Raw genomic sequence first — 14,354 nt, 5'->3', positions numbered from 1 at the left:
TTCAAGTAGGCTGTAGCATTCATTGCTGGCTCACCAATATCAAGGAAATCTTTTCATGCATTATGGAAACACTCCCCACATCATTGCACTTCCACAACCAGCCTGCAGTGTTGACTCCTGGAATGATTAGTTCATTGATTCATGCTCCTGTTACCAAACTCTGGTCATGCTGGAACTGGGATTTGTCAGATCAGATGGCCCTTTTCCCTCATCAAGTGTACAGTGTCAGTGTATTCTTGTGCCAACTGGACCTAAAGCTACTTGTTTTTAACAGACGAGTGGAAACGTGTAAGGTCTACTGCTATATCCCATCTATGGTAGACTTCAGCACATTGTTCCAAGGTATTCCTTTGTGCATCATAACGGTGGTACATAAAGGAGTACCTCGATGGCTACAGGACTGCCATTGGCCAGATGGTTTTTCATTGTTTGACCATTGCCAATGCACTCCAGATACTGATTATGCAGCATCAGCAAGGTGGGTGTGTCCATCATAATTGCATTGATGTCATAGATCAGTTCAAACCTATTTATGTTGAAATCTGGTCCATTTTCTAGCTGAATTACACACACACACACACACACACACTTGCTTAGTATTTGACTACTTGCTTGGTATAGGCTCGTAACACTATCTTTTACAGAGTGGGCAGTTTCTTGCATGAAGGGTATACAATAAATTAGCCACTCTGTGTGTATGTTTATCTGCACATTAGCCTTAATATTTCATGTTAAGAACGAAGGCTAGAAGTGACTTTGTGTAAGCACTTAAGCACTGCCTCTCAGAGGGACACTTAAATGAATAGAACCAATGAAACATTTTTGTATAATGGGCAACAGCAAAATGAATAGTGTTATGAGACCTTTCATGTAATGGGGATGGGAAGAATTTTCTGTGGGCATCAAAAAGTCTTTCATGGTTCTGATACCATTTATAACTCCAGTGTAAAGCACCTGGTCAGCTATCTAATAATCTTTTGCTAATTGTTACCCCTGCAGTAACAAATGAAACATCAGGTCTAATTTTTTCCTCTAATCCATATTATTGGCTACAACAATGTACTGGTCATTATATAATTAAAGTATCCCACTTTAGGATGCTGTAGAAAGAAAACAAAGTTCTCCATAACAGTATAGAGGTTTTGCCACTTGCCACTCAACTGGAGAGGTCTAAGTCACAAGTTTTGTCATAGACTGAAGGAATTTCCAAAAGCCTCTTCAGTTGGGTTAGTTAGTTATTTGGTTTTTTAGCAGCATTAGCAACTAAGGCCATATTGCTCTGGGATATGCAGTGGTCATTCCCTGACCTTTCTGCATCCTCTGTATTGGTGGTGATGGGCTCGAACTCCGGTCTAATTAAGAAGCGTGTGCTGCTCCTTCCCACCTGGCTACGAAGGAGCCTCTTCAGTTGGGGCTGTAGTTATCTGATCTCAGATGGAGGGAGTAGGGTTCTTCTGTAAGTTATTCCAGGTTTTCCAGCCTGCAAAACATGCAAATCCACCAGTGAACATGTCTTCAGATGTAATACACAGTGTTAATACAATATAGTTTGAATCACTAGTGCCTAAAAATCAACAACAAATAAAACAAACAAGGATTCTGAAATGATGTGATCGAGGATTCAGGATGTGATCGAATCATTTGAGCAACAATGGGTTGAAAAAATATTTCCCCACATGTATTTCAAATTTTTTTTTTTTAATGATTTCTGCAATTAATATACTTTATTTTTATCATGAGTATATTATTGTTGACCAAGAAAAATGACTGCATTGTAACCTTCTGGGAGTTGAGATGCAAAAATGAACCAGCACAAAGATTTAAAATAAAAAAAGTAATAATAAATAAATAAAAAAATGGGATATTTTATTTACAGAATGTAAGCTTTGCATTCCTGACTAGCATAAGTATGGTCTTTTTTTTATTTATTTTTTTATTTTTTATTCTTGCTAAGTTAGTTGGTCAAGGGTTGCATGATTTTTTCCTGAAAACCTGGGTTTTTGAAAACTAAAGAGCAGTGAAGCACCCAGGATGCTTCATTGCTCTTTAGTTTTCTTGGTGACATATTAAATAAATATAATTATTTAAATGTTGGTGTAGAAATCTGCCCCACATGTCCACTTTTGTTATAAAACAATGTAGATGTTGTGGAGTTAATACTATTGAGAGTAATATATTTATAGTAATTCAGAGCTTGCAGAAACTGCAATTTTCCTCATTGTAATACTGATTCAACTCCAGGGGATCACATCTGGTGAGTATGGGCTTAGCACACCCAGGGTCCTGACCTGGATATCATCATTCTTCTCTTCTTGGTGATTCCCTTCTCTCTCTCTCTCTGGATAACTTGGAAATTTTTTTTTTTTTTTAGCTAGTGCAGCATAAGCTTCACTAGCTAAAAAAAATATATGGCTAATAATAATAGTAGTTGTAATAATAACTATATGGCTAATAATAATAGTAGTTGTAGTTCTTAAATAACTCTTACACAAGCATTGTAATTTTATTTGTAGTGGTAATATGTATATATATCAAAGTTTCATCGAAGTGTGCCTAATATGAAGACAAGACATCCATTGAAATCACTCCTTGCTCTCTAAGCATTCATTATACAGTATATCATTGTCATTTTTTTAATTTAGCATAATCTTTATCCTTTTAATAGTCTTAATCTGTTCACAGGTGCAAAAAGGATTGTTTTCTTCATCTTCTTCATCTAATCACATGGGGTCTAAGTGACCCCATGTATCTACATTTGAAAAATCAGCAAAAAAAATTAAACTGTTTACTTATTTGATGCCATCTTTATTTTCAATCTTTTCTGAACACAAATGTGAAAATTCCATTTTTTAGAATAAAGCATATATTTTAAATTAGTTTTGAAATTGAAACTCCCTTTAGATCTGTTGGTAAGGAAAATGCAAATTTAAAACCACATGCTTCAATAGATGTGTGTAATTGGATGACAGCCTGTCACTAAAAGGGCACTCACTGCATGAAACATGAAGCGCATGCATCAGCAGTTTGATTTCAGATGGTGCTTGAATGTCACGAAGCTAGAGAGCATTACCGAATGGAGGAAAGCACACAGCAATGAACACAACTTGCTATCAATAACTGAAAGTGAGGCATGCCAATCAACATGTGCATATAATTAGGTTTAACTTAATTATATGCACATGTTGATTGGAATGTGCATATAATTCATATGTTTTTCCTAATCGTGTGATAACTAACAGGAGATTTCTGGAATTTTCAGTGGAGAAATCAAAGAAAACCCTTTCAGAAACAACTATTTGTAGTTTCATCTGTGTGGATGCAGTAGCTGAAGAGGACTAATTGCTCTTAATAAACCCTGCATGACTAACACAGGGTTAATTTGCAAATTATTATTATAGTAGTAGTCGTAACGGCAAATGATGCAAGAAAGCAAGCTTATATAGCATCAGCCAAAAAAAAAAAAAAAAAAAAACGCCCTACACAGTCTACCCATCCATAACCTCCAAGAATTTGTCGAGTTCTTCCTTGAATTTATTCAACCCATCCACTTTGAAGGCAAACTTCTGCACATCTACCTTGCAACCATCCTTTTTCAACTTGAATTTATGCCCCCTCAGTGTGTAGTCTCAGTAAATGGAAGAATACCATTAACATTCAGCTTGCTTACTCAATTCATTCAAGGCTTTTAACACCTCAATCAAATCTCCCCACAGGTGCCTAGTCTCGAGACACTGCAATTTTCAGAACTGAAGCCCTTTCTAGGTAAGAGCACCCTTTTGTTCCCTTCACCAGTCTGGTTGCTCTTCTCTGCTCCATTCCAGCAGATGGTGCAGAAACCATCTGCTATTTTAATAATTTTAATGTGTTATAAATTAGTGTTTTTTTTTTTTTTTTCAAATAGGAGTTCATTACTGTATTACTTTCTCTCAATTTCAGTGTTTTTCTTTTTTTATTACAGTATTTGCTGAACAGTACAATCCAGAAGAAGATGAAGATGAAGGAGAAAAAGTAGGTATCTATCCCAGCAAAATGGAAAAAATCCAATTTATATTATTAAAATACGCAAAATATATTATTGTATGAAATTAAATTAATTAATTCAATATTATTAATAATTTAAATTTTTTTGCATGCTTCAATAGAATTGGTGTGTATATATAATATTGATAAAAATAATAGGATTTTAATCAAATTACCGAATGACTAAGCAAGCAAGCAAAAGTAAGAAAAGTATTAAATTGTAAAAATATTTAATTATAAAAATGGGTTATTGATCCGGGGCACTGCTAGTTATAGTAGAAATACCACCCGGCAACCATAATGAAATATAGACAAATGTTTATTTTCAGTGTATTTGGTAGGGTTGCTGACCTGTCAGTTGTAATAACCATGGAAAAATTGAGAATGCTAGCAGGGTAAAAAAAAGCAAATAACCTGAAATTAAATTGGATTAACATAAAAATATTAATGATAATGATGATGGTACCTAAAGTAGCGAGTCCTAGGGCTTTAACTACTTCTTCAACAGGTTCAGCAGCCAAAAACCATAGGAGCCACCGCAATAAGCAGGGTCTTTGTTTCTGTTATGACGTATACGTGTGCAAAATATATACATCATAGTTGACCCGACAGAAACCAAAAGGGGAGGAATAAAATTCAAGCATAAATAAAAATAAGTATATAAATATAAAATATAAAGCTAAAATAATGCCAATTAAATCTTGTTAAAGGAAAAATGAATGAAAGTTTGAATTCAAAAAGACAAAATATGGTTTGAAATTTAAAGTTACTTTGGTTAAATTTCATATTGTATTTTGTCTTTTTGAATTCCAACTTTCATTCATTTTTCCTTTAACAAGATTTATTGCTCTGTTAGACTCTTTCTATTATTTTATTGCCCAAAAACAATGAATAGTTTGTTTTAACAAGCATAAATTATTTAATAAAGGTTTAAATTGTTTAATAAATGATAAACTGAGTAGAAATTTTTAAATACTGCAGCAGTGTAAAACCTCTGGACTCTTTGTGACATCCACTCTTGCAAGAGTGCCTAGCCTTTCTTGATTAGGGATTAAAATAGATAAAATGCTGAAGTTCATGGACCACAAGAGTTCTTATGGGCAGCAGGCCAAGAAGACCACTAATTACAGATTTTTGAAATGTAATTTAATTTTTATTATCAATGTTTAAATTTATATTTATTTATTTTTATATTTAGTAATTAAATATGAAAATCTAATAATAATTATTATATGACACTGGTAAAATTCTTATTATATGGTTATTGTTAAATACTGAGGAAGATATATCATAAGAAAGAAAGTGGTACAGAATTATGAATTGAACATTGAAACATTGGCTGCAGACTGCACGTGATCCATTGGTTTGAAACCTCTTGCACAATGGATTTCACTTTTATTGCTTGTTTAAATAGCGAACCTTTCCCCCTCTTAACTGCTTTATAGCTGACAATAATATTCTCTCCTTTTAGGTTGTTTATCCAAAAACAGATGAACAGAGACAAAGGCTGGGAGATGCTGTTAGGAACATTCTCTTGTTTCGTTCCTTAGACTTGGTAAGTGAATATATATGTATGTATATATATATATATATATATATATATATATATATACAGAGGCGGATTTAACGGCGGGCGCACCGGGCGCGCGCCCTGGGCCCCGACTTCTGAAGGGCCCACGCAAAACCCCAACAAATTAGTTGAACATATTAGTTCAACTAATAGTTAAACTAATATGTTCAACTATTAGTTCAAAACTTTGTGATTATTATTATGCTATTACTAATTATATTATACATATATTATATTCAAATTTTATTGGAAATAAAACATTAATAGTTTACTTATTTAAAAAAATGGTTAACATGTATTTTTATTTTCCCTGTCTCTCTCGTTTTTTTTAAGGGGCCCAATATTTTCTTCTGCGCCCGGGGCCTCAACCGACCTTAATCCGCTCCTGTATATATATAAAAAAAAAGGGAAACTTATTTCAAATAAAATTTAGGAAGAGTTAATACTGTTTGTATCAGAAGTATTACTGCCTGTAATTTGATTCCCATCCATTTAATTTTACTATTATCTTACAATCTTATATGCAACACACAATCAGTACAAAATTCTAGGCAAAAATTAAGAATCTTGATTTCAGTGATACTAGTCCTCAATATTCGGGTGCCTCCATAGCCAGGTGGGCAGGAGCAGCAGTGTGTAGCATACGCTTCTTGATTAGACTGGGGTTCGAGCCTGTGGCCACCAAATATGGAGGATGTGGAAAGGTCAGGGAATGACCACCGCATATCCCCGGAGCAATATGGCCTTAGTTGCTAATGCTCCTAAAAAAAAACCAAATAACAACAAATAATAACAATCCTCAATATTCAGTTCTTTTGCCCTCTTCTTTCAAAAGACTGTTTTCAATACCAGATTCAGTTTCCTAATGTAAGTTATTAAAAACTGTAATGGGTAATTTTAATAACTTTAGATGGGAATTATAATATAGCAATTATTATGGGCCACAGCCTGGGCAAGTCATCATCTAGTGGTTAGTGTTAATTTAGTATGTATGCAGTCACAATTAATTTATAAGCTCTTCAGGCCTTGGCTGTCTTGAGAATAAATCTAAATTTTTAGAGCACTCTTGGAAATACACAGAAAAATATTGCTATGTACAAGCTCTCAGAAAACAAGACATATTATAACCATGCATTTTATGCTATTACGTGTTCATTGTGTTTCATTATTGTGTTTACATTATGCATTCTGGTGCCTGACATGCATGTCAAAGAACTGGCAACAATTGAGATATCTAGTTCCCAACTGACTTTGTCTAATTAATCAATTAACCCAAACTCTTCCTAATGATTGAAATGCTTGCTAATTAAACCACGTGCTAATTTTACCATTAGTTAAGGAATTGGGTGCATTAAAATGGTTGGAATAGGTTAGCCTATATTCATCTCTTTCCTCTTTGTTGAATATCCATTGTAAGGGTACAAGGTCTGATCATAATGTTCTAGAACTTCTTTTTTCAAAAAATAACAAATAAAAAAAAAAATATATATATATATATATATATATATATTTTTTTTTTTTATTTATTTTTTTTTTTATATATGCAAGTGCCCTATCATTCCTGCCACTTCTGGACACATTCTATAATCGAATTCTTCAGCTGTGAGTCAGTTGAGCTGCATTGTTGCATTTTGTTTGATAGTTGAAATATGAAATCTTTGCCCTTTCAACTTTATTTCAAGTGTTGGGAAAAATAAAAAATAATAAAAATAAAAAAAAGAGAGAAAAATGTAAAAAAATCACGAGACAAGGTAAGGTGAATATGGAGGGTGGGATATTACAGGAGTTCATTCTTTGACAAAAATTCTTGAATGGAGAGTGTGGGAGAGTGCAGGATCATTCTCATGGTGTGGAAACCATCTATCACTTTCAGATAGCTTTCAGGGATAAAGTTAGGCATTTTGTCCTAACTTTATTCCCTGAATCAGATCAAAACCTATTTATAATATGCTTGGTTTACTGTATACCCATCTGAACAAATGAACAAATTCTTAAAAAGTGAAAGATATCCTGAATGTCAAAAAAAAAAAAAAAAAAACTCCAAAAAAACATGCAATATTGTTTAACATTTGACTGAACCAGTTGGGCTTTCTTTAGACTGGGAAAGTTTGGTAGCTTCTGCTGGGTGAACTAAAATTCGTTTTGGTGTTGTTATAGACTTGCACACATTTCTTTGGTAACAATTCAATTAATGAAATTAGAGTCCATTTTTGCCCTTGTTTACAGCTCCTAGTACAGTTCTCAGCAGTGAGCCTTTTGGTCACTCCATTGTTCAACAACCTTGGAAAACAATTTAAACAATTTGCCAAAATTAAATGTATGCCATGGTTTTCAATCAGAATCACTTGGCATGATTCAAAGAAGATTTTTCTAGTTCATCAGCAATTTCTTGGATGGTTAGTCACCAATCAGAATGGATATTTTTCATGTACAATTAGAGGCCATTTCATCACTGCTTGGAGTTGACTGTCGACCTATATATTGGTCAAATTTGACAGATTTGCAAACAGTTTTGGAAATGTTTCACCCACTGATAAACAAAAGCTGTATTTAAACAAGCATCATGAAATGCAGTTCTTAGCGTTGGTGGATTTCTGCTGTGTTTTTTTAATTCTATGCATAACTTTCATATCCTTTATGATTGTGGGGCATAAGAAATTGCTGATGAACTGGGAAAATCTCCTTTGGATCATGCCAGGTGAATCTAATTTAATTATTACTCTGTGTATATTTTTATTTCTCTAAACATATTTTTATGTTAAAGGGGTGTACGTTGCAAATTCTGAGTACCCTTTGAAATAAATTCAGTAAACTGAGGACTACATTGCTCCTCTGTTTAATGTCTAGCAGACTTACAACAGTTTACACTATTTTTAAAAAATTAATATTTTTATATTCCTGAAAATAAATGTTTTTTTTTTTTTTTTTTTTTTTTAACTCTGTTGAAAATTGTAATTTTTAAAACTAAATTATAATTTACTCCATTGAACATTGTAATACCGACACTAAAGAGAAAATTCAAGAAACCAACAACAATTCAAATCCAAACTCTCCAGACTAAAACAAATGGACAGGATGTTCCCCAATGCATCCGTTCACCTAATAAATTATCACAACATTGATTGTAAGAGATTGCTCAACTCTGAAGCCTACAGGAGTCTTATTTCCAATCAAATTATGAGAAATGCAAACAGCTGCCTCCTGCAACCCAGTAACTACATCCGAGAGCCAAATGTGATATTCTGCAATATATATTTTTGATCATTATAATTCATATTCATTGTTAATGTATATGTAGAATATGCTATGTTTTTATAATTGTCTCCTTTGTACTGAAATTATGCCCCTAGCCTAGTGTTGTGATGGGCTTGCTTTATTTGCAATAAATGAATATTTATTTATTTACGAAATTACTGACTAAGATTTTTTTTCTTCTTGTTTGGTAATTTACTGTTGGTAATGTGATATTTAATTTTGTATTTTTCAAAGAGAATGGATATAAGCAAATAGAGGAAAGTTAACTGCTTTCAATTTAGTGTCTGACATTTTCTTCTAAAGCATTTTTTCACAGTAAAACAGTAAAAATGCAGAACTGATTAAAGTATTAATGAAATGAAAAATTTCTGAGTAGCAGTATGAAATTTTAATAATTTACATTTTTTAATTATTCTGTATTCCTATTACATTTTTAATGAATTTTTGAAATGTAGAATAGAATGTGATAATTATATCTTTTTTGTAGCAACAAATGCAAGAGGTGTTGGATGCGATGTTTGAAAGAAAGGTAAGAAATGATCTTTTGCAAGGGATTAGCTTACTCTCTCTATATTATATCCTTTAGTCTTTTTAATTTCTCTTTCTTCATCAGTATTAGTTTAACCTTTTCATTTTGCTCAGTTTTCTTTATGCTTTGGATAGAGTTTTGTATTCATCAATTAATTTTTATAGCTATAGTATAAAAACTTTGCATGGAAACTACAGTTAATTAGGATTTATGTGTATGGTAGAGGAACAGAAAATAAAAATTAGATTAGATAATTTAGCAACAGTTGGTGAGAGTTCTTTATCATCACTGTAAAAATGCTAATCTACCCAAATTTTATAATTTAGTTTAGTGTGTTATTTTGAAATGTTAATTTTTCAGCTGTATAGTTATAAACATTGCACAACAGATTCATAATAAATACTTCAGGGCGCTTCCGTAGCCAGGTGGGAAGGAGCAGCGGTGCGTAGCGCACGCTTCTTGATTAGACCGGGGTTCGAGCCCGTCACCACCAAATACAGAGGATGTGGAAAGGTCAGGGAATGACCACCGCATATTCCCCGAGCAATATGGCCTTAGTTGCTAATGTTCCTAAAAACCAAATAACAAAAATAATATTAAAAAAGAACTTTATGCTTATTTAATAGTTAAATTAATGCAAGTAGCAAAACTTTCATACTATTTTCATTCAGAATAGGCAGGGATATTGTGAACCCCTTGTTATTATTTTGTAATATTATGTGCTGTATAAATGTCCCTTACTGTGCTAATAACTGTGACCTCTGGAACCAGTACGTCTGTATAGTGATAATTATATCTTTTTTGTAGCAACAAATGCAACAAAAAAGTGTTTAAGGCTTTGGAAGGTTTGGGTAGCTAAATAAATGACATCATCTTTACTCTTTCTTAGGCAGTGCATGAAAACACTTTAAAGAGGATGGCTGGAGTGGGTATGCTGAAGTTTGCCTTTGGTCAGAGAGTAATTGTTGGAATCACTTCTATTTAGTGTTGTTGGGGGTAGGTGAGTTCAGTTAATTTGGGGAAAGAATGGGCAGATTATAGGAGGGGTGGGGGCAAAAAGTAAGTAAAAGGGTTTGGGAAGGCTGATTTTTGCTTCCTTACATAATTTTGCCAGTGCTAATACTAATGTATCCCTTTATAGAGCATGCGCATTTCCAATTTGTTTTGAATTCTCCTCTTTTACAGTCTATAAACTAATAGTTTAAAAATAAATACTGTCCTAGCTGTGCCACATTGACAAGCTGCTTTTGTTTTTCTTTACCAATCATAGATACTAGTCTCCATTGGTGGATTCAGGGTAGGGCACCAGGGCATGTACCCCCCACCCCCTGTTGTTTTTCAGAGAGTATACGCCAATCGTTCAAATTCCCTTAAGCTACAAAAAAAAAATATATATATATTTTTTTTTCCATTGTTAACATAGGATTTTATCTATTTTTACATTGTGGCTCAGCTGTTTTCAACTGACTACAGTTGGCAACACTGATGATGTGATCGCCATTCTAGTTCAAGGCGTCATGCAGTTTGGTCGTGCGTAATGTTTACTTCAAAGTAATTCAGACTTTTCCTGTGTCTGCCAGTCACATTATGTTTGAGTGTCATATTTGTTTTGTTCTGTGCATTATTTTGTGCCTTGTTTGTGCACAAACAAGGCATAAAATGGTGCCCAACCTGTCACAAATGGTGCCCCCTCCTGTCATGTTTTTCTGGATCCACCACTGCCATTTCTAAACTAGATAGATAGTTAATACAATGGTTATAATTAAACTGATGGAAAACAAACAAGACAGAGCTGAAATTTGGAATGGACAATATCCAAATCATGTGTTAATGAATTCCATAAAAAAAGTTCCAGAAAGCAACACTAAGCCAAAATTAGCACCCTAGTAAATATGCAAATAAATTAACAGTCGTGTGTGGTAACTCACATGTAATCAACAATGTGCAATTCCTCAGCGTAGAATGAGGAATCACATTGTGGGTCAAGTTCTTTAACTGAACAGTAGCAATTCCTTGCTTGTACTTAAGGTGATCTTGTTTGCAAAATGGTTTGTACAGCATGATGAAGGAATTTGAAGGAAATACTTTTATCCATAGCCCAAAGCAGAGGATAGTGGCTACTTGAGAAGAGTGTTATTGATGAAATTACTATTGCTGTGTTTGGTAAGCATGGCAAGCAGGAAAAATTCAGTGAAATGGGCTGCACTAGTATCTGGATGTGATCTACAGAGCACAATAGCAATGTATTATATATCTTGCTACAGAAAGATACTTCTCTCTGGTTCCAAGAGGTGATTGTGTGGTCTTTGAATATTCTGTGGAATAATAGGGTGCATTTCCAGATCAGTGGCAAACTGAACACTATAGCTTTTGAATATTGGATGGTCACCTGTACACATCACCTACAAACTGCTACAGCTCTTAACATGTTACTGTAATTAGTGTTTTGCCACTAATTTTGTAATTTGACTTTTCTTTAACCTTGTGGTCCCATGAGGATGCATATTACCATAATCTCATCCCATATGTTATTTCTAACCTTTGAGCAAAAGATGGCGTGGACTGAAGATTGCTTCCACTCCATATTACTCAGCTAGTGATGTTGTCTCTTTGTAACAGATTTCCCAATGACTGCATTTTCTGCTATTTCCCAGTTGTTCAGCTTGCTGAACTGACTTCAATTCATGCACTTGCTAATTATTATATCTAATTAGATTTGAGCATAATCATTAAAAAATTTGATGATTAAAGGATGCGAAACTGAATTCTCCTGAAAACTTTTATTTTTGTTTTTTTCAAATCAAACCTCCTATGTTGGTATTTGCAATATGAGGATCATTTCATAGCGTCATAAGTTCGTAATTTTTACGTGGGTAAACCAATATATTTTAGGCATAGTGTGATTTAAAAATTCATTGTACTGAAGGTCTCACCCTAGCTAATTTATTTAAATAAGATTTACAAAGAATTATTAATAAGGGAAGTTAGCTGAGACCCAGAAATACTTTTGTTATAGTGAAATTTTCATTAAAATGGTATTGTTGTAACAGGATTTTACTTTTTTTTTTTTTAATCAACACTTTTCAGTTGATCTTGGAGACTAAAATGGATGATAATCCAAAATAATTCTTATTTATCAAATCAGTCAAGTTTCTAAAGTTCACTTTAGTAAGCTTTAAAGATGGATGACTCAGATATCCTTGCTAGCAGTTTTGCATATGATATAATGATGATGACCTTGCAGGAGAAAAAAATTCAACCTTAGCCACTTTTTCAGTGTTCAAACTATAAATCCACTTGCTGATTGATTGACATGATCTTTAATAATCACACCAAACTAGCCTGCAGTCCACCAGAATACTCACAACCCCCCCCCCCCATCCCTGCTGTGGTGGTAGATGTAATGATATGGCACTTTTGCCATTGCCCTTCCCCTAATGTTCTTCAAAGTTCAGGTTAAAAAAAAAAAAAAAAAGTAGTTCTAACAGCACAAAGTGAAATAGAACAATGTCATATATTATGAGATAACAGCTATCTCAGTGAGATGTAAAGGCTCACCAATAGATATACAAAATCTAAGTTCCAAAGTTCTTTAAACTTTTTTTTTTTTTTTTTTTTTTTTTTTGTAAGATTTTTCCTGGATAAACATTTTTCGGACGCTGAAGTTATTTCTATTAAATAATGAAAAAGTCAATTCTAAAATGACATCTTTTGAATATAATTCCATTCCCCTGACATGTGGCAGTAAATACATCGTGCAAATTCTTGCTTATCGTGATGTATTTATGGCCTTTGTAGGCCACTGACTGTGGGAATTTACTAATACATATTAGTATTACTCAAAGGCATCATTTTAATACACAGTAAATTCATGAAGACAGCAAACAAAGTTTGTGATAGAGCATCGTTATTACTTAATAATGCCGTATCTCATATTGTGAAATGAAATCTTTCACAAGACTAGCCTTACACTTTCAAATAAATAACGAATTAGGTCTTCCCTGATAGAGAAGACCTTATTCTCAGTTTAGTGCCACCCAGTAGCATTGTTTTGGGAATTTTTTTTCCCTCAGTGGGCAGGTAGGCACACTGTGAGTATAGGAGTAGACAACCTAGAAGTGAAATATTTTTACAGTATGACAGATACCAAAAGGTGAACATGATGCATTTATCACACATAAAAAAAAAGGCCTTTATTAGATATTTTTTTCTTTTTCTCTGTTTTTTTTCCCATTGCATAGAATAGATTTCATTCATAACTATTTATTGTGCACTTTGTTTTGGAGGCTGAAATGACTTAAGAGTTCCCTTTATATGCTATCCCTATATAATTATTAATGACTTGTGTCCTTGTACCTTCTATTATATTACTCTTTTATTATTTTAAAATTATCAGTGTGAAACGTATGCTACTATTTTAAAATTTTAGCATTTTGAAAATCATATTAATGGAAACTTTGGAACTCACTAAATGAATATTTACTTGTTGCAGGACTGATAAGCAATATGTCAGCATTCAAAAAGCACTTCTAAGCTATAAAATATCAACTTCTATATTATGGATAAAATTGTAACTTGCAACAGTATCTCTCTCTAAGAAGGCAAGTTGGACTCGGATAATTATCACTAATTATATTATGTATAATATAACTGAGTGTAATAAATGTCAGAATTTATAGTGACAGTGACTGTGGCAAAAAATATATTATTATAGTAAACATTAAAAAACTCTGTCCTTAAATTCCAGAACATTTAAAAAATTGCTAGCTTGAAGCTAGTTAAGTCCATAACTTCTGCTGATTATAAGTTTAGAGTTACACTGTGCAAGGTTTATTATCAGTCAAGGTTGTCTCGGCATATAACAAGGGGGCCCCTCCGTAGCCAGGTGGGGAAGACCACAGTGCGTAGCACATACTTCTTGATTAGACCGGGGTTCAGGCCCGTGACCACCAACTACGGAGGATGCGGAAAGGTCAGGGA

At 33.5% G+C, this 14,354-nt stretch overlaps 1 protein-coding gene across 4 annotated transcripts in view; it reads left to right on the top strand.

Annotated features, from left to right (window-relative positions):
• The window catches only part of LOC150088777 (cAMP-dependent protein kinase type II regulatory subunit-like), a 342,430-nt gene that overhangs the window by 285,108 nt on the left and 42,968 nt on the right, over nucleotides 1-14,354 (top strand). For all 4 annotated transcript variants that reach the window (XM_090369648.1, XM_090369646.1, XM_090369649.1 and 1 more), the window contains exons 3-5: nucleotides 3,959-4,008; nucleotides 5,492-5,575; nucleotides 9,333-9,374. In XM_090369648.1, the coding sequence (XP_090225774.1) occupies nucleotides 3,959-4,008; nucleotides 5,492-5,575; nucleotides 9,333-9,374 (176 nt within the window). The remainder of the gene's footprint in view (nucleotides 1-3,958; nucleotides 4,009-5,491; nucleotides 5,576-9,332; nucleotides 9,375-14,354) is intronic.

This window comes from Mastigoproctus giganteus, chromosome 3, assembly GCF_048544385.1.
Source record: "Mastigoproctus giganteus isolate SK-2022 chromosome 3, ASM4854438v1, whole genome shotgun sequence".
NCBI lineage: Eukaryota > Metazoa > Arthropoda > Arachnida > Uropygi > Thelyphonidae > Mastigoproctus > Mastigoproctus giganteus.
This window is presented reverse-complemented; position numbering and strand designations above follow the sequence as displayed.